The sequence below is a fragment of the Centropristis striata genome, chromosome 21, assembly GCF_030273125.1.
Source record: "Centropristis striata isolate RG_2023a ecotype Rhode Island chromosome 21, C.striata_1.0, whole genome shotgun sequence".
NCBI lineage: Eukaryota > Metazoa > Chordata > Actinopteri > Perciformes > Serranidae > Centropristis > Centropristis striata.
Genome location: NC_081537.1, coordinates 1,756,155 through 1,782,366, shown reverse-complemented (window position 1 = coordinate 1,782,366; position 26,212 = coordinate 1,756,155). Strand labels below are relative to the sequence as shown.

The 26,212-nt window shown below is 37.7% G+C and overlaps 1 protein-coding gene across 3 annotated transcripts in view; it reads left to right on the top strand.

Moving 5' to 3' along the window:
• The window catches only part of baiap2b (BAR/IMD domain containing adaptor protein 2b), a 122,709-nt gene that overhangs the window by 51,034 nt on the left and 45,463 nt on the right, over positions 1 to 26,212 (top strand). For all 3 annotated transcript variants that reach the window (XM_059324074.1, XM_059324075.1, XM_059324073.1), the window contains 2 exons: positions 21,487 to 21,548; positions 24,398 to 24,469. In XM_059324074.1, coding sequence (XP_059180057.1) covers positions 21,487 to 21,548; positions 24,398 to 24,469 — 134 coding nt within the window. The remainder of the gene's footprint in view (positions 1 to 21,486; positions 21,549 to 24,397; positions 24,470 to 26,212) is intronic.

Genomic DNA, 26,212 nt, shown 5'->3' with positions numbered 1-26,212 from the left:
AGAAAGTTTGTTTGCATCCAGGATTTTTATATCAGTAAGGCAGTTGGTGAGAGTGGCATTAGTGGGTATTTTAGTGGAGATGTAGAGCTGGACGTCATCAGCGTAGAAGTGGAACCAGAAACCATGGTTACGCATGAGATTACCAAAGGGGGAGCAAGTAGAGGATGAAGAGGAGAGGACCGAGTACTGAACCCTGGGGGACGCCTAGACTGCATAGAAGGCTGATAATATATAATTTCACAACCATTTCCCTCTGTAGGCAGATTCCTTGAGCTCATATAAAGTAATCCTGTCCCTCCTGTGGCCTGTTACTTTATTATTAAGAGACGTGGTGGTTTCTGGTTTTTCCAAAAGTCAGGATTTCTTTGCCCATTTGCTTTAAAAAAAGGTGAGTGGAAACACTGAGCGCCATTGTTGTGGCAGACAGAAAAGTAAGAAATTGTTAAGCCTGCTAGCTTATTATTAATTAGCAGATAACAGGACTGAGCCATTCACTTCTGCAGCCTGCACGTGTCTCTAACTTTGACAGAAGCTAAGACCACAGAACGAGAACGAGGACTGAAGGCAGATTTGTAAAAATCAGCCAACTTGTAATTGTGCATTTAATTGAGTTTTGTTGAGGGGAAAATGTCTTAACAGGGCAGGACTTTAAGCGGCCTGTTCTCTCTGAGGTGGCAGAGACTTTCTGCCAGAATTCACTCGCTGAAACAATGTTATTAAGATGAACAGCAGCTAATGATGTTAGCACATCAACAGAGGATGTGGAAGAGCTTGTGACGGGGCGAAAAAAAAAAGAAGAAGAGAGAGAGAGTTGGGTTTGAGAAATTGAGCTTGATGGAGAAAGTGAAAAACATGATGTACTGAAGGGTGAAGAAGCACTGGACTGCTTGATACATTAACTTATTTATTAGCATTGCTGAAAATATGCACACTTAATGGGTGACATCACTGAAATGCTTTTAGTCCAACCAAACGCTGAAAAAGACATTTGATGAACAAAATCATTAAGTGAAAATACAGTGAAAGGCTCAAGGTTATGAGACCAAACCGCTAAACGGTAATGTAAAATTATCAAAAAGGACATTAAATGACCAAGAAAAAGACACAAAATGACCAAAAAAAGATGTGAAATTTACAAAAAGAGACACTAAATTATCAAAAAAACAAAAAAATGTATAAAATTACCAAAAATGACAAACTGCTAAACCTCCTTTTTTATACCTATATAACGTTATATATTACTTTATTGACGCGTTGCCGTGGATACGCATTGTTCTGCTTCTCTCCTGATGACGGCTCGCCTTGTCAGTGACCTGTCAATCAAAGGTAGCCCCGCCCCCAAATCATATGATTCTTTATCTTCTATTTTCTTCTAAATGGGGCCATTATTTACACTATTAACATCAGATTGTCTTGAAGAAGATTTTTTACTAGTGATTGAGACCATAGTGTTGTCCTGAAAAACATTTCTGAGGGAATAAATCAAGTGACAAGTTTTCTCATTTTGTATCGAAATGAATGGAACAAAATGCTTCTGCAGCCAAACTTAGCGCCCCCTGCTGGAATTTATGGTAGAATGCAGCTTAAGGCACTTCCTGGTTTGCCTCCCTGCTAACACAAGTTTAGAGATGAATTCATGGCATTTTCTGCTGAATAAACATTCCTTTGACGGACACGAGGCCGTATGAAAGTAACAGTAATCAGCGACTGATGGATCAAAGAGAATTTGTCGGACAAGAGAATATTAGCTAAGCGACCTGCAGATCAGCCGTACTATACTCTAGTCTGGACTAAAGTAGATGTGACTGGCTCAGGATATTACAGTGTAGTTTCCCTGCAGCTCAACAAAGCTGTGGAGGAATGAGAAGCATCTGCTCCTGAGTGACATTTACAAACCGGTAAATCAACCTGCTTCTTCCGGTGGATCCACGTGGTTTAGGGTTTGGTATTGGTTGGATTTGATATATTATTATTATTTATATATTACATTTCCTGCCATCGACCAGTCGAATTTTTGCTGGTTTACCCTTGTTTTACTTAAGTTTGAGTTCCAGTTATATTGTTAAGACGAGGAAGTGTTGTTTGAAATGTGGATAGTTGGTCATAGATAAAAGCTCAATGGTTCCAAACTCCTAGAGCTGCAACAATTATTCGAACAATAATCGATTATTAATTATTTGTCAACTATTTTGATAATCCAATAATTGGTTGGAGATGTATTTTTAAAGACAATAAGTCCAAATTCTCTGATTTCAGCTTCTTCAATGTGAATATTTCTGGTTTCTTTGTTCCTTTATGACAATAAACTGAATATCTCTTTGGTTTGTGGACAAAACAAGAGATTGGAAAACACTCATTGATATTTTTATACATTTTACTGACCAAAACAACTAATCGATTAATCGTTTAAATAATCAACAGATTAATCCATAATGAAAATAATCGTTAGTTGCGGCCCTACAAACTTCAAACTTTCGTTGAAAGGACAACCTAAATGCATATTTCACAACAAGTTCACAGTTAAATTCCTATTCTGACCTAACACTTGATACCCCAAATTTAATGTTTTAACTCCCGTTATCTGTCATCTGGATATGAGTTATTACACGCAGGTGTTTATTGCTGCACTCTGCAAAAGCTTCTAGGGTCATTTTCACTGGAACACTTATTAGTAATTCGGTGTGTCACTTTGGAAGCAGAGGCAGTGGAACACACACACACACACACACACACACACACACACACACACACACACACACACACACACACACACACACACACAGGCCAGAGCAGGCAGTGCTCAAAGTAATTAGGACCAAAATAAATTACATGGCTATTATCCACTTTTGTGGCCCAAAATAAAGTGAGTCACATGTCCTGATGGGGACACTTGTTTATGCAGACGATGCTGTTTATCACTTAGGACAGCTGATCGCTCACAGGAAGAGGAAATGATGCCTCGCTGTGTTTCATTCAGTAATTCTTAATTTACACTGAGCCGCTCTGCTGCATGACGAGCTCCTCTGCAGTGTGAGTGTCCTCCTCCTCCTCCTCCTCCTCCTCTTCCTCTCCTCTTCACTACGGCGTTCGTTCTGCTGTGTGTCTGCAGACGCCCCCGCATTGATGTGGGAGCTCAGGCAGCCCTGGGAGAGCACGCCGGCTCTGCACACATTTCTAAAAATAGATGAAACGAAACGCCTTGACTGAAGGAGGAGAGACGGAGGGTACGATGCTCGATCCGCAGCCCAAAAATGGTTCGTCAGTGATGTCAGAACGGGCTGAAAACGCCGTCGTCTTCCTTCCGTATAGCCTAAATATGGACATGGTTGTGAAGGGAAAAAAAAAACAGAAAAGGAAGCTCCTGCAGTTCCGGTTCCCCTCTCTGACCATATAAGGGCTATTCTGCCATTCAGATGCAGATTTTTTAGCAGAGGTGTTACTCTCTCAGATCACAAACTTAAAGGAAAAAAATACATTTTGTCTTTGCTTTTATATAATCTGTCGATGTAACTGATTTCATATCAGTTTTTATAGATGTGAGCTGCATTTTCTGCAGTTTACACAGAGACATTTGTCTCCAGCTGTTGCTTTTAATCTCTACCTCCTCAGAAGAAAAACGTGTGTGACGATGCAGTTTGAGATAGACATGACAATAGGAGGTTATAGATGGGGATGAATATTATAATTTCATTTTAAACCTTTACCTAACCAGGACAGGAGGCAGAAATGACATTTTGGAGTGTTAAACCAGGCGGCAACCTCCTGGTCTGAGCAGGGAGGCAAACCAGGAAGTGCCTTAAGCTGCATTCTACCAAAAATTCCAGCAGGGGGCGCTAAGTTTGGCTGCAGAAGCATTTTTGTCTATTCATTTCAATACAAAATGTGAAAACTTGTCACTTGATTTATTCCCTCAGAAATGTTTTTCAGGACAACACTTTGGTCTCAATCACTAGTAAAAAATCTTCTTCAAGACAATCTGATGTTAATAGTGTAAATAATGGCCCCATTTAGAAGAAAATAGAAGATAAAGAATCGTATGATTTGGGGCGGGGCTACCTTTGATTGACAGGTCACTAACAAGGCGAGAAGCAGAACAATGCGTATCCAAGGCAATGTGTCAATAGAGTTATATATAACGTTATATAGATATAAAAAAGGAGGTTTAGCGGTTTGGTCTCATAACTTTGAGCCTTTCACTGTATTTTCATAGTTTATTTGAACGTTAATAATGATAATAATAATGATAATATAAATATTTAACTCGTATATCATAATTTTTATTTGATTTAAAATAATTACTGATAAATTCCTATTTTTTTTTAAATTAAATGCTAAAAATTTTACACTAAAATAAATATAATAAAAAAACAATAATAATAATAATAATAATAATAATAAATATTTAAACTTGTATATCATCATTTTTTTTTAATTAAAATAAATACTGATCAATTCCTAATTTAAATAAATTAAATGCTAAATTTTTTTAACTAAAATAAATATAATAAAAAAACAAGAAGAATAATAATAAATACTTAAACTCGTATATCATCATTTAACATATTTTCTGTTACTAATTTGAACCTCTTTTTTAATCAAAATAAATGCTGATAAAACTCCTAGATTTTTTAAAATGAAATGCTAAAAATTTGAGACAAAAATAAATATAATTAATAATGAAAACAACAACAACAACAACAAAATAATAATAGTAATAATAACAATAAAACATCATTTAACATATTTTCTGTTACTAATCTGAACCCCTTTTTAATCAAAATAAATGCTGATAAATTCCTAGATTTTTTAAAATTAAATGCCAAAAATTTGAAACTAAAATAAATATAATTAATAATAAAAACAACAACAACAACAACAACAAAATAATAATAATAATATTAATACTAATTATAATAATAATAATAATAAATACTTGTATAACACAGCTCAAACATGCTTGACTGACCAGCTCCAGTTGATTTCCTACTGGATCATTTCTGCTTGGCTTGAGTGAATTAACATGGCGTTTCCACATATTTTCTACTCTATTTTTGGCTCTTATTAAATGTTCCCTTCATTCCCCTCCCCATCTCATTCTCATTATTCTCATATTTTCCCATTGCCAGAGGCTGAACACGCTTTAGCATAACATCCATCTCATTAAAACAATTTAAGGTTCATTCACATGGCCAAATTTGAGGTCCAGGAAATAATTACCCTTTGGTTAATTAATTCATTGAAGAGTGTGACGGCCTTCAAGGCATATCTGCACTTCATCAGATACAGGCAGTGATATCACAGACTCAATTAGGTAACAGCAGGGCAGGATTTCATTCTGGAGGGTCAAAAACACAACATTTCCCTTTCCTGTGGTTCAATATTCTTAGTGGATTCTACTGTGTAATTTTCTGCTCATTTGTCTCTCCAATAATTACACTTCGTCTGGGAGAAAAGTGGTTTAAATCAGCTATTCTCAACCTTCAGTCAGCTCTGTCTCCACTGTGTGTTCATGTGTTCATGTGTTTAGTCTTTTTTGTCATTTTGTGTCTTTTTTGGTCATTTTGTGTCTTTTTTTGGTGGTTTTGTGTCTTTTTTGGTCATTTTGTGTCTTTTTTTGGTGGTTTTGTGTCTTTTTTGGTCATTTTGTGTCTTTTTGTGGTCATTTTGTTTCCTTGTTTTGATCATTTTGTGTCTTTTTTTGTCATTTTGTGTCTTTTTTTGGTCATTTTGTGTCTTTTTTGGGTCATTTTGTGTGTTTTTTTTTGTCAAATTGTGTCTTTTTGTGGTCATTTTTTGTCAATTTGAGTCATTTTTTGCTTAATTGTATGCAACTTTTTGGTCATTTTGTGTCTTTTTGATCATTTTGTGTCATTTTGTGGTCAATTTGATTCTTTTTTGTGTCATTTTGTGTCTTTTCTGACAAACCCCAAAGTATCAAGTTGTTACTTTCCAAGGAGTCTCTGGCTTGAAGCTGACTGTTACACACTCAGGAGGTCAGAATGGACCTTTAGACTGATAGCAAAGCACTTAGATTAAAAGTAACAATGAAATATAAAATATATATATAAATGCACAGACAGAGAGATGTTTTTGTTGTTGTCTTCTTCATTATTTGTCCAAAATCCATCGTATCAACTGACTTTGTCTGATCTGAACTGTGAGATTCTGCAGCAGCAGAAATATGAGTGGTTGCTCCTGGAAGCAGAGGTAAAGAAAACTGAAGATGAAAGCAATAATAAGACTCATAAACAAGGACATCCTCCACAACACCTTGAGACGATAGACTGTTATATTACCTGGCTTCTCTTAGAGAAATAATTCGCCCACTGTATTCTGTTGTTTTTTTACCCTCCAACTGTGTCTCATTTAAAATCTCACGTTGCTCAGTTTGAAGAAAAACCAGCGACCTCGCCGTGACCCTGGTTTTTCTGAGCCAGCACCGGCTGAAATTCCCTCGAGCTTCAACCCCAATCTGAATTCAGCCAGCGTTCACTCTGCGTAGATGGAAACTGCAGAGAGAGCAGTCTTTCAAATTGCTCTTTTTTTTTTTTTTACCCCCGCCTTGTCATCTCACAATGTAATAGTTGTCCCACTCCCACGCACATTATCCTACAGGGGGGTGGTTTCTGCTGGTGTCCAACCTTTAAAAGATTGATTATAGCGTTTTGAATCATCAGTTGATGACAAGTCTGTGAACAGAATCAAACCCGGGGGATATTTTACTGGAGTTAATTGAGTTATATAACACTGAGGGGAGGGCAATGTATTGTTATAGTGCAAGATGATTGAGATGTTTTAACAGAGAAGTTATTTTCATCTGCATGTTCAGGTTTTATCTTAAGACAAGTTGAGTGTGGGTGTTGACGTTTGGACAAACACTGTGATGCATCTTTTTCTGGTCCAGGCTAACGATTTGTGCTAGCTAACGAGGTAATTTTAGACCAACCAGTGGTTGTTGTTGAGCCAGTCAGTTGGGCATTCATGTAAAGTTAAGGCGTGATGTAGAGTCCCGTTTCCTACTTCTTTGGCATGACCCAATTGGTTAACTCATTGACGCCTAAAACTGCCTGTAAAACCTCTGGGCGATTTTAAAATCAGCCCCTAAAACCTGAAGTTTTTCTGGAAATTCAACAGAAGTGTCAACGCTTCATCTAAATAATAGATTTTTCAGCCTCTGTAGCAGATAGAAATGAAATTCAAAAAGTATTTGAGAGCTTATACAAATACTACAAAACTACGTATCTGCTTTCCAGGCTTCAATGGGTTAAAGTTTGGCATTGAACTTGTAATGGAAATCTGTTGAAAATGTATATGTAGTGTAAGAAATGAATGCATGACCTGGCAACAGGTAGGGTTTCAGTTTTTATGGGAAAGAGAAAAACTCATTAGACAAGTCAGCTTAGCATATCCAAAGCGGATGCTCTGGTTGATACGATAACATTAGAATAGGAATCTGACCTCCCAAGTGTGCTCTTATATCAAAAGTGGAACATAGCAAAAAAATTACAGGACATTGAACTTTAAATCCCGCACAAGGCTGTAATTCAAATCTACCTGGTCGTCAAGTGTTTTTCTGTAAAGATTTTCTACGATTTTCTAGTAACCAAAGGGTTACTAGAGCCACCGACAGGGACAGTAGGGCCACCCAGAGGGCCTCTTTGGCCAGTCATTGGGTCACTTGAATGAAGTGTTGGCAGTTGGTGGTAGTGTGGCTGTTGGGCTGTCTAGAGGGGCATTCCTTTTATCATATGAGAACTTGAGGCAAACAGAGGGGCACTTAAGACAACTAGTAAGTCATTATGTTTACATGACACTTGAAAAAAACAAATTATTGCCTCAATCTGACTATAACTGGACAACTGAAGTGCATGTAAACGTGTTAGTCTGACTGATGTCGGAGTTCTCCAACTCCGATTAGGACGCCCAGATAATGCGATTGGAATAGGATTTTCGCACATTAGCCAGTCGCATTAGTCGGTCGTACATCAGCCGGTCACATTAGTCGGTCGTACATCAGCCGGTCACATTAGCTGGTCACACATTAGCCAGTCACATTAGACGGTAACATTAGTCGGTCACACATTAGTCGGTCGCACATTAGCCGGTCATATTAGCCAGTTGCACATTAGCCAGTCACATTAGCTGGTCGCACATTAGCCGGTCACATTAGCCGGTCACATTAGCCGGTTGCACATTAGCCAGTCACATTAGACGGTCACATTAGACGGTCACATTAGCCGGTTGCACATTAGCCAGTCACATTAGCCAGTCACATTAGACGGTCACATTAGATGGTCACATTAGTTGGTCACATTAGCCGGTGGCAAATTAGCTGGTCAAATTAGCTGGTTGCACATTAGCCGGTCACATTAGCCGGTCACATTAGCCGGTCGCATTAGCCAGTCGAACTGAGGTCAACAGAAAGGCGCCATAATAACCAGCAGAAACATATCGCATATCACCACCCAGTGTTGAGGAGGAGGACATGTTCCTGTCAGTTATTAGATTTTCTCAGTTGCATGTAAACTGGAACAAGGACAGAAGTCTGATTAGACGCCAATATCGATTTTTAGCTCGATTAAAGTGTACATGTAAATGCACTGACTGACATTTAGGCACACTCTCCTGCTCGTATTTCACTTTTTTTCAAACCCAACCTGTGTTTTATTTTAATTTCTATTCGGGGTCAACTTTCTATCTAATTACCAAAACCCAAGTGACCACTGTCAGATGGGAGACGAAGCTATCCTTCGCCTGTCTGCACGTCATCAGGACATCTCTACTGGACCAGTTTATTATTCCCTCACGGTTTCTACCCTTTAGAACATCCTTGTCCTAGAGTCACCTCAGGAGGTGTGGGAGGATGAGGAGAAATGAAAGGAGGAACAAGAGACACATAATAAAGAGAGAGGAAGGCAAGACAGAGAATGATGTATTGCTGGCTCATTAACCCTTTGATGCTCAACATATTGACCCCTTCTAATGCACAACATTGGTCTAAAATGACCCTCATTCATTCCCTTCATGTTATTTAATGCTGCTGTGTGTTTCTGTGCTCTATCTTTTTATATCAACTTATTTTATGATTGAATATTCCAAGTATTCTTTAAATATCTTGTTTTTGATAATAACAGATAAATATTCCCACTCATACTTTATGAAGAAAAAAAGTTTTTGTATTATTATTATTATTATTATGCTAACTACTTGGTTAAGTAGCTTGCTAAGCTAACTACTTAGCCAAGAAGTTAGCCAAGTAGTTAGCTTAGCAAGCTACTTAGCTAAATACTTAGCCAAGAAGTTAGCGAAGTAGTTAGCTTAGCAAGCAACTTAGCTAAATACTTAGCCAAGAAGTTAGCGAAGTAGTTAGCTTAGCAAGCAACTTAGCTAAATACTTAGCCAAGAAGTTAGCGAAGTAGTTAGCTTAGCAAGCTACTTAGCTAAAAAATGGATATGGGTAATTTTTGACCCATGTTGTGCATTAGAAGAGTAGTGACACAAAAAGGGATTTTATTCAAAAATGAATAAAGGAAAACATAAAATTAGGATGTATGATGATCAAAAACAAACTAATTGAGGGAAACCTGGAATACTGAATGATGAAAATAATTTATTGCAAAGATATAGAACATAAAATCTCATACATATCGGGTCACTTTAGACCCATGTTGTGCATCAAAGGGTTAACAGCCTTCAGACAGTTTGTGGTTGAATCAAACCCTCACTGCCAACAGAGCACCCAGGCCCAGTAGAGCAGTAGTTCTCAACCTTTTTGAGTCGCGACCCCCAATTTAACATCCATGTTGTCCGCGACCCCCGCTCACTGAACACAATCTCACACGCACAGTTCAGATCACCCAAAAAAGAAACAAAAATGACCAAAAAAGGAAACAAAATGACCAAAAAAGACACAAAATGACCAAAAAAAGACACAAAATGACACAAAAAAGACACAAAATGACCAAAAAAAGACACAAAATGACAAAAAAATACACAAAATGACCAAAAAAGACACAAAATGACAAAAAACAAACACAAAATGACAAAAAAAAGACACAAAATGACCAAAAAAAGACACAAAATGACTAAAAAACAAACACAAAATGGCCAAAAAAAGACACAAAATGACAAAAAAAAGACACAAAATTACAAAAAAAACCCCCAAGATGACCAAAAAAAGACATTAAATGACCAAAAAGACTAAACCACATGAACACTTTAACACAGTGGAGACAGAGTTGACTCCCAAAATGATTTGGCGACCCCCAGAAATCATCTCGCGACCCCAATCGGGGTCGGGACCCCCAGGTTGAGAACCACTGCAGTAGAGTACCAGCACTTTGACCCCCATTCATTACTCCAACCAACACCACCTGCCTGCTGCTTTACTTCTGCCCATATTTCATGTTTCTGTCCTGAGTGTCACATTCATCGACACTTTCCAACAAGCCGTCTTGTCGACAGTAAGCTGCATGTCTTTTTTTTTGATTGAGCAAATGAAGGGAAGTTAATGTGGCTTTAATAACGTGTTAGGCTATAAAATGTCCTTGAGGTGTCGCATTGTCCTTGGTGTTGGGATTCAGCCAAACGGTGACTTAATGATGCTGATAATAATGTGAAGTACAGGCTCTGATCTGAGCCACTGCAGGATGAAGCTGGCAGCCCAACATCCACACACAAACACACAGACGTTTCTGTAAGACAAAGCTGAGAGACACCATACAGGAAGAGACGGATTGTGACATGTTTTAGGTTTTTAATGGGTTTATTCTCGGTTCTTGTGGGATTCCCAGTTCATCAAATTTAAACTGAACAGAGCACCACTTGTCAGCTCTCTGTTAGCTTATTGTCACCAAGCTGTAATGAGAAGCTGTCAACAAATCCTCACACCATGTCGGCCTTTATGTGGGTTAATAAGTGTTTCCACTACCGCCCAATACCCAGAATGAGGCGGTCTCACTCGCCGAAATGCCCCTAATTTGAATATGAGCCGTCCTAGCGGTCTTTTGACCGGACTTTTTTCGTCCCTGTAGAAGAGCAGGGCTGTTTTTCTCCCCTAAAAAAATCCTGGTTGCTGATTGGATAGAAGGCTAAGCAGGATGTGACGTAGTACTCGACACCACAACAACACGCGCCATTTGTAAAAGCCGGCGAAGCAGTGTTGCCAACTTAGCTACTTTGTTGCTATATTTAGCGACTTTTCAGACCCCCTTAGAGACTATTTTTCAAAAAAGCGACTGGAGACAAATCCAGGGACTTTTTCTGGTGTTACTGAAGACTTTTGGAGACTCGTTCTTACTCGTCGAAGCGGCACAGTCCTCCTGCAGCAGTCTCTCCCAGCTGCAGTCACAAAGCCGGAGGGGATGTTAACTCCTTAGCGTCCAGTCTGCAAATTGCTAACAGGCTAACAGTTAGCTCTGTAGCAGTACAGTGTGTATGTGTTACCAGGCTAACAGTTAGCTCTGTAGCAGTACAGTGTGTATGTGCTAACAGGCTAACAGTTAGCTCTGTAGCAGTACAGTGTGTATGTGCTAACAGGCTAACAGTTAGCTCTGTAGCAGTACAGTGTGTATGTGCTAACAGGCTAACAGCTAGCTCTGTAGCAGTACAGTGTGTATGTGCTAACAGGCTAACAGTTAGCTCTGTAGCAGTACAGTGTGTATGTGCTAACAGGCTAACAGTTAGCTCTGTAGCAGTACAGTGTGTATGTGCTGCTGCTGCAGGAGGTGTTCACTTAGCGATCTCTGTTTGTTTACAACAAGCACCAGACACTCTGTGCACAGTTAGTGATGCCGGTTAATTCATGTTCATGATGTTTATGATCAGTGGAGACGCTGTGCATAATTAGCCATGCTGGTTTGTTTATGATCAGCTGCTGACGTTGAGATATGGTGTTTAGTACATTTAACAGTGAGAAAAAGTATTTTTACAAAAAATAAATGCAAAAATTACAATGATGGCTTATATATATATATATTACAGTATATTGCCACGTATTTTACAGTAATGTATTTTTTAAACTGTAAAAAAAATACTGTTTTGGCTTTGATATTTACAGTGTTTCATTGTTCCTGAAACTGAATTAACCCATTTATCATTTTACGTCTTTTACTGTCATGGTTTAGCAGTTTTTCACCTTAAAATCTACAGACATGTTTTACAGTGTAGACACATGGTGACAATGTGTTTATATTAAACAACCAAGCCTCTATGTTTCTGCCAGCACAGTGTAGGATTAGATTTGTTCATGTCAGACTGCAGATGAACAAAAATGTTGATCAATTTAGCAACAAAACTTGTCACAGTCAAGTCACTCTGTAGACAAGTGGGTGCTTAAAATGTAAATAGCAATAAGGGATTGTGTTTGCTGCAGTGGAAGTGTGCGTCCCCGGTTTGTTTGTGTGCATGTAGACAGTGTTTAGAGAAATTAAAGACCCACAAGTGCACAACAATAAGGGTGTCAATCATGCAGCTTTCAGGAGGACAAATCTGCCTGCAGCACCTTGTACTCCCTCCCCTGCAGCTTTCTGGGGATTAGAGCTGCTTGTGTTTGCTTTCAGGCTCCTATAATACAGCCCGGTCCCCGCAGAGACGCACACATAAAACACCTTCCTCCATATGGCCGCTCACTCTCTGCTGAGCCCATGGAGTCGTATGGGAAGCAGCCGGGCTAATAAACCCAGATGTTAGCGCTGTTGTTTGATAGGCCACACTGCAAAAAAAAGAAAAGTACGGTGAACTCAAAATTTCAAGGCAACAAACTTAGACAATTAAACTAAATATTTTAAGTTTTGTTTTTGAGTTTGCTCAACTCTGAATTCAGATTTTTGTCAACTCAACTGTAAATTGTACTAGCTTATAATTTTACATTGTAATAACTTGTAATCCTTACTTCTGCTAAGTTTGTAAGCACGATTGTAACGCCGCTATGAAATGTCAGCTAATGTTGCGACCACAATTTTGAGTTAGCATTGATATGCTAATGGCTACTCTTGTAGCTGTAACAAGCAGCGCCGCTAGCATCATTTAATCAATCAATCAAATTTTTATTCAAGACCAAATTTGGATCCAAGGTCCATAGGAGACAGATATTAAAAACAGGAACAATACAAATGAATAAATAACACAGCAGACAAAAATATGACAGAAACCAAAAAATACAAAAAGATGATCTTCAGACCGACCAAGCCGCTAGCGTCAGTTAGCCGCTAGCATCAGTTAGCCGCTAGCTTTCGCTAATGACCGAATTTCAAAACAAAAAATAAGAGTTATCAGAACTACTGTCCCTTGTTGTGAACCCCAACTTAAAGATATAAGTAACAACAACTCACCAACTTGTTTTTGAGCAGACAACTGGCTTCCTTTGTTGTGCTAACTTACATTATTGCCCTAAATGTCAATAATTTATATTTCCAAGTTTTACCAACTTAAATCACTGTTTAAGGCCAAAAAATACAAGTTGGCTTTTTTGCAGTGTGGGTTAAAGATCCAGTAATGTGAACTTTACCCCACTATGATGTACCAGGCAAGCCATAATTTCCAAATTTAATTCTGTGAGCTGTGTTTTGAAAGGTGTTTTTAGGTGCTTAGCATGTGTTCTTGTAAAGCCCAGAATCTTGGATTTAACAACAGATCTTGTGAGTATTAGACAAACAACAACAGGCTTTTTTTGGGGGGTAATTGGGTCGGAATTTGGTTTGCCAGATGAAATATTCCAGCTCTTAATTAACATATTGCCTTTTTTAAAGTTTCCATTTGTAAGCACTGGCATGAAGAATCCCAATAAATATCAGACAATATTTTATATGCAGGTTGTTGGTTCTAGCAACATCTTTCATATCAGCAAAAGCAACATTTGTCTAGTCTTTAATTGATCCAGAGCCGTGTGTGTGGACAACAATGTGCTTTACTCCCCTCTAAGCTTTGTTTTGATCTGCTCTGATTATTAATAAGCCCCTTTAATCCTGGCGGGTAGAAGTCCACTATTTCACAATGCAAGGTGGAGAGGTTTTTTTGGATTAGATGAGTGCATGAATGAAACAAGAACATCCAGGAATTTGGGGACTTTCCAATAATTCCTACTCTATTGGCTGACCTATTGGCTGTTTACTGCAGTTTTTCTGAAGTTGTTGTCTCATTGGAACCAGACTTATTGTCCAGAGTTCATGCAAGTAACACACAACAGGAGTTTTCCATATCTTAACCCTTTTTTTATCACTATGATTCTAATGCACAAGGTGATTTTTGACCCATGTTGGTCATTAGAAGGTGTTTATATGTTGTCACCAATTTAAAACCTGACAAAGAAGACACAAAGTGACACAAAAAAGACACAAAATGACCAAAAAAAGACACAAAATTACTAAAAAAGTGCACAAAATGATTTAAAAAAAGACACAAAATTACCAAAAAAAAAGAGTTTTTATGTTCTTTATCTTTGCAATAAATTAATTTCATCATTCAGTATTGCAGGTTCTCCTCAAATAACACATAACTATCACTACTCTTCTAATGCACAAGGTGATTTCTGACCCATGTTGTTTATTAGAAGGTGTTTATATGTTGTCACCAATTCAAAACCTGACAAAGAAGACACAAATATTAACTATCATATTTTGTTAAAATGGTGTTTTTTTCCAATGGAAATTATTATTTGGTGGCTCTAATAAGTCTCAAATGTTAAAATATGTGATCTTCCAATGTAATCTGGTGGTTCTAACAACTCTTTTAAAGTTAAACCTTCAAAATAAGACAAACATAGTTACACATATACTCATACTCCCATGTCCCCCCTACAGGAAATAAAAGTGTTGGGACAACGAAGCTTCATGAAGCATTTCCTTTATTTTTTGACCCCACTAGATGGAGGTCTTGGCCTTAAAAAAAATGCTTCATCAATGGAGATTGAGTGTGTTTTCAACCCTTTTTCGAACAAAGAGCGCCATCTCTTGGGCTCCGTAAATAAAGAAAATGCTTCATGAAGCTTCGTTGTCCCATCACTGGGAAATACTCTTTGGTTTTGGCGAGGGGTGGCGCTTGGATAGAGCATGCAGGACTCAGGAAATGATGCAAAAGCACACAGTCGTTCCTTTATTTGTTTGATGATTTGGACAGTCATAAGGTACCCTCACCCTAAAGCATACCCTGCTTTATCATTTTTGTTACTCTAAATGAGACCATAATTTACACAATGGACATCACGCTGTATTGACTGTAAGACTTGACACTAATGAGTGAGACCGTAAACTCATTGGGAAAATGTTTACTGAGGTAATAAATGAAGTCAGAAGTAGGCTCATTTTCTCATAGACTTTACAGCTGGAGGAGTCGCCCCCTGCTGGCTATTAGAAATAATGCACGTTTAGGGCACTTCCTGCGTTGGCTTCACTTTTCAGAATCTATAGAAATGAGTAAAATTCAGAGACACATTGGAAAAAAACTAAAGGGGGGACTTAAATAAAAAAACACTGAAATAAAATGAACATGACCGGTTTTAATGGTAGAAATGCGTTAATGCTTCCCCGCCATCAATGGGTTAATGGATGGATGGAGTACATGCCAGTGTATTTATCTGCCTCAGTGGCCCTGATGCTCCTTTCAGACAGCAGTTTAGTTGTGAAAATACTCGAGTCCAGTTCTTCAGTAAATATTCTCTTCATTCCTGTCCACCTCTGCCCCTCCTGCTGCTCCGACCTTTCTTAAATCCTTAAGTCTGCATGACCACAGCACTTCCATTAAGCCCATTAATCCTGTTCAGACCGCCCACTCTCACTGTGGCCCCCATCACTGCCCACTGGTCCACCAGCACCATACACACACATTATATATATTATACATTACCTGGTGTCAGCATACGTTCAGCAGGAGGCAGATGAGTGACGTTAATGCATATTAAGGGCTCATTTAGAAAGAATCAGCTCTGACTGTTGGTGCTGCAGCTGGATATTTTACATATTCTAATGTGAAAGTACATGCCAGTGCATTTTTCTGCCTCAGTGGCCCTGATGCCCCTTTCAAAAAAAAAAAGGCACAAAATGACTAAAAAATGACCAAAAAAGACACAAAATGACAAAAAAAACACACAAAATTACTTCAAAAAAGAAACAAATACTACAAAACGACGTCTCCACTTTCCCAACCTTAATGGTAGAATAACACAACAGCACCCAGCAGGTTTCAATGGTAGAAATACAGTAATGCTTTCACGCCTTAAATGGGTTAATGGATGGTGGTCAAATGACTAAAAAATGACCAAAAAAGACACAAAATGACTAAAAAAAAGACACAAAATGACTAAAAAAAGATACAAAATGACAAAAAAAGACACAAAAAGACACAAAATGACAAAAAAAGACACAAAAAGACACAAAGTGACAAAAAAAAAGACACAAAAAGACACTAAATGACCAAAAAAGACACAAAATGACAAAAAAAGACACAAAATGACTTAAAAAAAGAAACAAATACTACAAAACGACGTATCCACTTTCCCGGCTTTAATGTTAGAATAACACAACAGCGCCCCAACAGGTTTCAATGGTAGAAATACAGTAATGCTTTCCCGCCTTAAATGGGTTAATGGATGGATGGAGTGTGTGTTGGGCGACCACCAAAAATGACTGGTGGTCAAAATTACTAAAAAATGACCAAAAAAGACACAAAATGACAAAAAAAAGACACAAAAAGACACAAAATGACAAAAAAAGATACTAAATGACCAAAAAAGACACAAAATGACCAAAAAAAAACACACAAAATGGCTTAAAAAAAGAAACAAATACTACAAAACGACGTATCCTCTTTCTGCTTTAATGGTAGAATAACACAACAGCGCCCCAACAGGTTTTAATGGTAGAAGTACAGTAATGCTTTCCCGCCTTAAATGGGTTAATGGATGGATGGAGTGTGTGTTGGGCACAGGAGGCAGATGAGTGACGTTAATGCATATTAGAGGGCTCATTTAGAAAGAATCAGCTGTGACTGTTGGTGCTGCAGCTGGATATTTTACATATGCTACTGTGGCGAGGCTTACTTTCCAATTTATGTATTTATTCTGAAGCTTCGTTGAAATGTTGAGCAATATTTTGTCCTCATTTTGGTAGATATGTGATAAGAAATTGCAGTTTAAAGTATGTTTTATAAGACATGTTTTTATTTATAATCAACCGTTATCTTATTAAATCAACAGTAAATAAGTAAATATTTAGTTGAATTTGTCATTAAGTGAAAATACTGTGAAAGGGTCAATTTTTTTATATCTATATAACTTTATTGACACGTTGCCGTGGATACGCATTGCTCTGCTTCTCTCCTGATGACGGCTCGCCTTGTTAGTGACCTGTCAATCAAAGGTAGCCCCGCCCCAAATCATACGATTCTTTATCTTCTATTTTCTTCTAAATGGGGCCATTATTTACACTATTAACATCAGATTGTCTTGAAGATGAGTTTTTACTAGTGATTGAGACCATAGTGTTGTCCTGAAAAACATTTCTGAGGTAATAAATCTAGTGAGAAGTTTTCTCATTTTGCATCGAAATGAATGGAACAAAATGCTTTTGCAGCCAAACTTAGTGCCCCCTGCTGGAATTTTCAGTAGAATGCAGCTTAAAGCACTTCCTGGTTTGCCTCCCTGCTCAGACCAGGAGGTTGCCGCCTGAATGTTTGGGTATTTTATCACGTACTGTTGCATCCCTAGTGTTTAGAGTCGGACCGATTTGGGATTTTTATGTCTAAAACAGATTTCAAAAGGGTAAAAATTCAGCGATTACTGATAAGGGTGGTTGCAGATTTACTCAGAGGGCTTTTCTTAAACAAATAACTTTATTAAAGATTGTTTTTTTTTTCAGATTATTCATACAATGTTTTCATTTACAACCAATTAAATACATTTAAACGTAGAAAATTATAATTATTGAACTTTTAAATAAAGAATTAATAACACAAATGTTTTTTTTATAATGTTGTTTTACATTTCAGTGTAAAAAATATACTTGTCAGTGCTCTTTGAGAGTTTATATTTCTTTTTCTGCCTTTTTTTCTTTCTGCAACAAAATTGGAGGTTTCTTTGTCAAAAATGCTGTTTCCAAAAGATAACAAAAAAAAAATGTCCCCGCTGCCGTTGTTGCTATCATTGTTATTATCAAGATTTATCTTTAACCCTTTATCAGGCAAAGAACTATAGTTGGTAACTTCAGGTAATATTTCGAGAAAAAAGTTGCAAATATACTAGATTAAAGTGGCAAATCTGCGCGAAAAAAGTCGCAGATTTACGAGAAAAAAGTGGGAAAAAAGCAACTTTTTTCTCCCAGATTCACCACTTTAACCCTTAATAGGACACTCATTGAAATACTTGCAAATTTCAAATTTCAACCCTAGAGAATATTGGAGGATATTACATACAGCCAGAATGTGTAAAAAAAAAAACCATATGAAAATAATATTTTGGGAAAAATATTTACGAGATTAAAGTGGCAAACCTACGAGAAAAAAATGTGCAGATTTATGAGATTTAAAGTGGTGAATCTGGGAGAAAAAAGCTGCTTTTTTCCCACTTTTTTCTCGTAAATCTGCGACTTTTTTAGCGCAGATTTGCCACTTTAAATCTCTTAAATCTGCGACTTTTTTAGCGCAGATTTGCCACTTTAACCTAGTAAATTTGCAACTTTTTTCTCAAAATATTACCTGAAGTTACCAAATATTGTTCTTTGCCTGATAAAGGGTTGATTTAACTTTTAGTATGATGTCATACATGGGCAGAGCAGAAAACAAGTAAACAATAAGTGCCTGTTTGTGTGTTTTCTGTGTGAAAACCTGTCGTTTGTCTCATTATTTTCGGGGTTTTTTGATCTGTCACTGTCTCCAGGTCTCTCTCCTTCTGTTCTCTGCTCAAACTAGATCTTTTTGTTCCTTTTTTTTTTACAATGCATTGCATATTCAGAGGAGGCAGCATGTAGGTATCTTTAAAACAACAAACACGCACCTCCCTGGCTGCATGAATCATCCTTTACTTTCTTTCTACTTCTCTTTTATTTCTTTTTTTTTCTTTTTTAAGTTTTGAATTTATTTCTGGATTTCTGCTTTTTGGTGTTTTGTTCCCGTTATGTTGTAGTACGACACGTTGTCTTAATGCAAATCTTAAAACTTTTCAAAAAGGTTTTTTTTTCTATGTATGGGCTGAAATATGAGCCACCAGAAACTGAATTTGAATTATTTATCTATGCATTTGAATTGCTTAAGTCGAATAATTGCATTGAAAAACTGAATCTGTATTGTACACTGTAAAAAAAACCCTAAAAAAAACTGTTTTTACGGTAAAAAACAGCTGCAGAACTTTACTGTAATAAATACGGTGCAACTTTTTAAAATATTACGGTAAAAAGATATTAACACTGTTGACTTCACGCTTAAGATTGCCATTTTATTCCATTTTTTACTGTATAAATAAAAGGTTTTTCTATCAAAAGAAATGCTGTTCTGCCATATAATTGACAAGAAAATACTTTATAAATGCAGCATAAATTAATGATTTTACCATTAAATATTACAGTATTAAAAGTAGTACAGTTCAGTAGTAAAATACACTGTAATATGTATTTAATGTAATATATATATACAAGCCATCACTGTTATTTTTGCATTTATTTTTTTGTAAAAAATCCTTTTTCTCACTGTTAAATGTACTAAACACCATATCTCTAACAGAAATATACTGTAATATTTAATGGTAAAATCTTTAATTTATGCAGCATTTATTAAAAGTATTTTCTGGTCAATTATATGGCAGAACAGTGTTTCTTTTGATGGAATTTTTTTTTTATTTATACAGTAAAAAATGGAATAAAATGGCAATATTAAACAGGAAATCAACAGTGCTAATATCTTTTTACCGTAATATTTTAAAAAAGGTGCACCGTGTTTATTACGGTAAAGTTCTGCTGCTGGTTTTTACCATAAAAACAACAGGTTTTTTTTCAGATTCAGTTTTTCAATGCAATGATTCAAATTGAACAATAAAAATTCAAATGATGTGATTCAAATTCAGGTTTTTAATGCAATTATTCAATTCAAATACAAATGTAAATAATTCAGATCCAGTTCCTGTGTCTCATGTTTCAGCCGTAGTTTCTTTCATCCTGCTGTGTGTTCAGTAGTTTAGTGTTGTAACTTCAGGTTATTTAACTCTTCTCTAGTTTTGCCTGATGAACTCTTTGATATTTATTTATTTATTTATTTATTTATTATTCTGTCTGTGCTGCATATTTCTGTAAAGTTATTTTGATTTTGTCACTTTTAATGAGTTTGTTCTGCTTCTACAGTGTCAATAGAGATGTTTCATCTTGTCCATCACCTCCTCCTCTTCCTCCTCCTCCTCCTGCTCCTCCCTGCTCCTCTCTCCTCTCCTCCTCCTCCTCCTCTCTCTCCTCCCCTCCTCCTCTTCCTCTTCTCCTCCTGCTCCTCCTCTCTCTCTCCTCCTCCTCCCTCTCTCTCTCCTCCTCCTCCTCCTCCTGCTTCTCCTCTCCCTCCCCTCTACTTTCCTCTCCTCTTCCTCCTCCTCCTCTTATCTCCTCTCCTCCTCCTCCTCTTCCTCCTGCTCCTCCTCCTCCTCCTCTTCCTACTCCTCCTCCTCTTCCTCCTGCTCCTCCTCCTCCTCTTCTCCTCCTCCTCCTCCTCCTGCTCCTCCTCTCCTTCTCTGCTCCTCCTCCTCCTCTCTCCTCTCCTCCTCCTACTCCTCCTCCTCCTCTTATCTCCTCCTCTTTTCCTCCTCTCCTCCTCCTCCTGCTCCTCCTTCTGCTCCTCCTCCTTTCTTGCTCCATCTCTCCTCCTCCCCTCTACTTTCCTCTGCCCCTCCTATCTCCTCCTCCTCCTCCTGCTCCTCTTCTTCCTCCTCCTCCTCTTCTTTTCCTCCTTGTCCTCTTCTCCTCCTCCTCTCCTCCTCCTCTCTCTCCTCCCCTCCTCCTCCTCCTCCTTTTCCTCCTGCTCCTCTTCCTCCTCTTCCTCCTCCTCCATCACCTCCTCCTCTTCCTCCTGCTCCTCTTCCTCCTCCTGCTCCTCCTCCTCCTCCTGCTCCTCCTGCTCTTCTTCCTCCTCCTTCCTCCTCCTCCTCCTCCTCCTCCTCTTCTCCTCCTCCTCTTCTTCTCCTCCTCCTCCTGCTCCTCCTCTTCCTACTCCTCCTCTTCCTCCTCCTCCTGCTCCTCCTCCTCCCGCTCCTCCTCCTTCTCCTCCTCCTCCTCCTCCTGCTCCTCTTCCTGCTCCTCCCCCTCCTCCTCTTCCTCCTCCTCCTGCTCCTCCTCCTCCTCCTGCTCCTCCTCCTGTCTCTCATGTGTTCTGTGTGGCTGCATGTTGTTGTTTAGTTGTTTTTGCACGGTTTATGTTGCTCTCACAGAAGTTGGAAATATTAAATATCACTCTCCTCTCTCCTCTTTCTCCTCCTCCTCCTCCTCCTCCTTTTGTTTATTGTCTTTATTTTCTGTGTGCTCTCTGCAGGGGAGGTGCTCTTTCAGATGGCTGAAGTGCACAGACAGATCCAGATCCAGCTTGAGGAGATGGTGAGCATGTGGTGGTGGTGTTTCTAAAACCAGCACTTCTAAAGCCAAACAGATTGTTTCCCTGTTGTTCTGGAGCCTCATTACACGATATATTTTAATATTTAATACTCTTATTACACTCAGACACACTCTTACATAATAAGAGTGTTTCTACGACAGTCCAATACCCAGAATGAGGAGGTCTCACTCGCTGAAACGCGAGAAAAAAAAAGTTTTTTGACGGGACTTTTTTCGTCCCTGTAGAAGAGCAGGGTCTTTATTCTCCCCTGATAAAATCCTGGTTGCTGATTGGATAGAACACTAAGCAGGATGTGATGTAATACTGGATGCCACAACAACACGCGCCATTTGTAAAAGCCGGCGAAGCAGTGTTGCTAACTTAGCAACTTTGTTGCTATATTTAGCGACTTTTCAGACCCTCTTAGCGACTATTTTTCAAAAAAAGCGACTAGAGACAAATCCAGAGACTTTTTCTGGTGTTATTGGAGACTTTTGGAGACTCGTTCGTACTCTTCTTAACGAGCCGCGGGGGCCGGAGGCTCTTCTTAACGAGCTGCGGGGGCCGAAGGCTCTTCTTAACGAGCCGCGGGGGCCGGAGGCTCTTCTTAACGAGCTGCGGGGGCCGAAGGCTCTTCTTAACGAGCCGCGGGGGCCGGAGGCTCTTCTGAACGAGCCGCGGGGGCCGGAGGCTCGTTAAGAAGAGTAAGAACGTGTCGAACCGGCACAGTCCTCTTGCAGCAGTCTCTCCGAGCTGCAGAGCCAGAGGGGATATTAACCCCTTAGCGTCCAGTCTGCAAATTGCTAACAGGCTAACAGTTAGCTCTGTAGCAGTACAGTGTGTATGTGCTAACAGGCTAACAGTTAGCTCTGTAGCAGTACAGTGTGTATGTGCTAACAGGCTAACAGTTAGCTCTATAGCAGTACAATGTGTATGTGCTAACAGGCTAACAGTTAGCTCTGTAGCAGTACAGTGTGTATGTGCTAACAGGCTAACAGTTAGCTCTGTAGCAGTACAGTGTGTATGTGCTAACAGGCTAACAGTTAGCTCTGTAGCAGTACAGTGTGTATGTGCTAACAGGCTAACAGTTAGCTCTGTGGCAGTACAGTGTGTATGTGCTAACAGGCTAACAGTTAGATCTGTAGCAGTACAGTGTGTATGTGCTAACAGGCTAACAGTTAGCTCTGTGGCAGTACAGTGTGTATATGCTAACAGGCTAACAGTTAGCTCTGTAGCAGTATGACACATAAAAATGAAGCTAAATTATAATAATATTCAACGTAAAATAAAACAAAAGTGTAGAAATGTGTGTGTGTGTGTGTGTGAGTTTGGTTTGTTTACTCACTTTCTTCTCATGTGTAAATAAATTGCAGCTTTTACACACTGAAAACATTTTTTTCCATCTTAGTTCCCTAAATGCTTTTTATTTGAATCTATCAAAGAGTAAATTGGCCAATTGTGGAACATTAGCAGAGAGTTTTTTCAATCAAGCCAGAGAAGAACGGAGGAGTTTCACTCTTAATGCCAAGTCTGTTTATAAAGAGTGTTTTAAACGCTATGAATGGCTTTTAATCCTTTTCTCTAAAGGATGTTAATGATCCGAGGCTGTTCTCATCATTTAGAGACGAGACATTCAGAGGATGTTTCCTTCTCATCCACAGAGACTCACAATGAATGACACACTGACATTAGTAAACAAGTTCAGACTTTAATAACTAGATTGTTTACGTTTCTTGGCAATCTAACTCACATGGAGTTTCTGCTGTTATAGTAAATATCCTGCTGATAGTAGTTTAAAAATACATAACGCCTCCAAAACATGGAGCGAGTTATTAAATATACTATTACAGTGGCTGTAGGACATATGTATTCATATAGGGGGAGATTAAGTAGAGTTTTTTTTGTCATTTTGTATGTTTTTTATTACATTTTGTGTCTTTTTTAGACATTTTGTGTCATTTTTTGGACCTTTTGTGTCATTTTTTTGTCATTTTGTGTCATTTTTTGTAATTTTGTATTTTTTAATGGTCATTTTGTGTCTTTTTTAGGTCGTTTTGTGTCTTTTTTAGACATTTTTTGTCATTTTGTGTCATTTTTTTGTCATTTTGTGTCATTTTGTGTCATTTTTTTTGTCATTTTGTATCTTTTTAAGGTCATTTTGTGTCATTTTTTAGTCATTTTGTGTCATTTTTTAGTCATTTTGTATCTTTTTTGTCATTTTGTGTCATTTTGTGTCATTTTTTGGTCTTTTTGTATCTTTTTTCTGGTTCTTTTGTGTCATTTTTAGACATTTTGTGTCATTTTTTGTCATTTTGTGTCTTTTTTGTCATTTTGTTTCATTTGTTAGTCACTTTGTGTCATTTTTTGGTCCTTTTGTGTCATTTTTTGGTCCTTTTGTGTCTTCTTTTGGTCATTATGTATCTTTTTATGGTCATTTTGTGTCATTTTTGGTCCTTTTGTGTCTTTTTTAGTCATTATGTGTCTTTTTTGTGTCTTTTTATGGTCATTTTGTGTCATTTTTGGTCATTTTGTGTCATTTTTGGTCATTTTGTGTCATTTTTTTGGTCTTTTTGTGTCATTTTTTGGTCCTTTTGTGTCTTTTCTAGACATTTGTATGTTCAGTATGTCTAGTCATGAGTGAGTTATTAAATATATAACACTCCCAGCCTCCACACAGACAGCAGACTTCCTCTGGGTGTGACGTTTCCTTCTGCCACCACAACACTGAGCCCGACATTCCTCCTGGAGGAGATTCCTCTGTGGTTGGAGACATATGAGTGGTTGAGGTTTGCTCTTGTTGTTTGTGCTGAATAGTTCTGATGTTGTTCTGTGTTTCCTGTGTGTCCTCCAGCTGAAGTCTTTCCACAACGAGCTGCTGACGGAGCTGGAGAAGAAGGTGGAGCTGGACGCTCGCTACCTCAACGTGAGACTTCCTGTTTCATCTTCACTTCTGCAGACACACAACCTGACTCATAAAACACAGTTATCACACATCTCGCAGCTCTAAGAAGCCTTTCAGCCTCTTTTGGCTGATTGTTTGCTTTTTTTTTTTTACAGCAGATGTGGTTTCTGCTCCGTCACAACACATGCACTGACACATTTAGAGCAACAGCAGGAACCTTTTTTTACCAAACAGGCCCTGCAGTTATCTATAATGTGTTTAACCCGACTAAGGTTTTATATTCTATCTATCTTTGCAATAAATTAATTTCATCAATGAGTTTTGCATCAATAATCACCAAAAAAAGACACAAAATGACTAAAAAAAGACATAAAATGACCAAAAAAAGACACTAAATGACAAAAAAGACACAAAATGACTAAAAAAAGACACAAAATGACCAAAAAAGACAGAATGACTAAAAAAGAGACACAAAATGACTAAAAAAAAGACACAAAATGACCAAAAAAAGACACAAAATGACTAAAATAAGACACAAATTGACCACAAAATGACCAAAAAAGATACAAAATGACAAAAAAAGACACAAAATAACAAAAAAAGACACAAAATGACCAAACAAAGACACAAAATGACAAAAAAAAGACACAAAATGACAAAAAAAGACACAAAATGACCAAAAAAAGACACAAAATGACAAAAAAAGAAACAAAATGACAAAAAAAGACACAAATTGACCACAAAATGATCTAAAAAAGACACAAAATGACAAAAAAAAGACACAAAATGACTAAAATAAGACACAAAATGACTACTAAAGACACAAAATGACAAAAAAAAGACACAAATTGACCACAAAATGACAAAAAAAGACAAAATGACTAAAAAAAGACACAAAATAACTAAAAGAAGACACAAAATGACAAAAAAAGACACAAAATAACTAAAAGAAGACACAAAATGACTAAAAAAGACACAAATTGACCACAAAATTATGTAAAAAATGACACAAAATCACCAAACAAAGACACAAATTGACCACTAAATGGTCTAAAAAAGACACAAAATGACAAAAAAAGACACAAAATGACAAAAAATGCCCAACAATGTCCTCATAACTGTCCCATCCCTTATTGTGCTGAAGCTGGAATTTTTTTTGCAGTAAATAAGAAAATCGCCAACTAAATTCAGACTTTAGAGAGTTATTGAAAGGCCTTTATTTATTTATTTACTCTCCAGGGAACCCTATGAACTGTGTTCTCTCTCTTTCTTTTTCTTTCTTTCCTTCTTTGCATTTAAACCACTGCAGCAAGTTACATAAATGACTTCCCACTCTGTCCGCTGAATTATGACTCATTCTGTAAAAAATAAGAAAAAATCAGACAAATTGACTTATGGTAATCAGCCGTTTGGACTCAGTCCCAGAAATGTTTCATCGTTTGGGATGTTAGCAGCGTGTCAATCTGATTATTATATATTATTATTATTACAGGCAAGAAATCAGCTTCAGAGACACTAAATGACCTCATGTTTTACATCTCATTTCCTGCTTTCTCCAAGTTCTCTTTCACTTGTTTGATATAAAGATTTCACAGTTTTTGCCTTATTTCAAGAAGTTTAAGAAAAACATTCTACATACAGATAAAAATCTTTGTATCTGTATCAAGAAAATGACCAAAAAAAGACACAAATTGACCAAAAGACACAAATTGGCCAAAAAAAGACACAAATTGACAAAAAAGACGCAAATTTACCAAAAAAAGA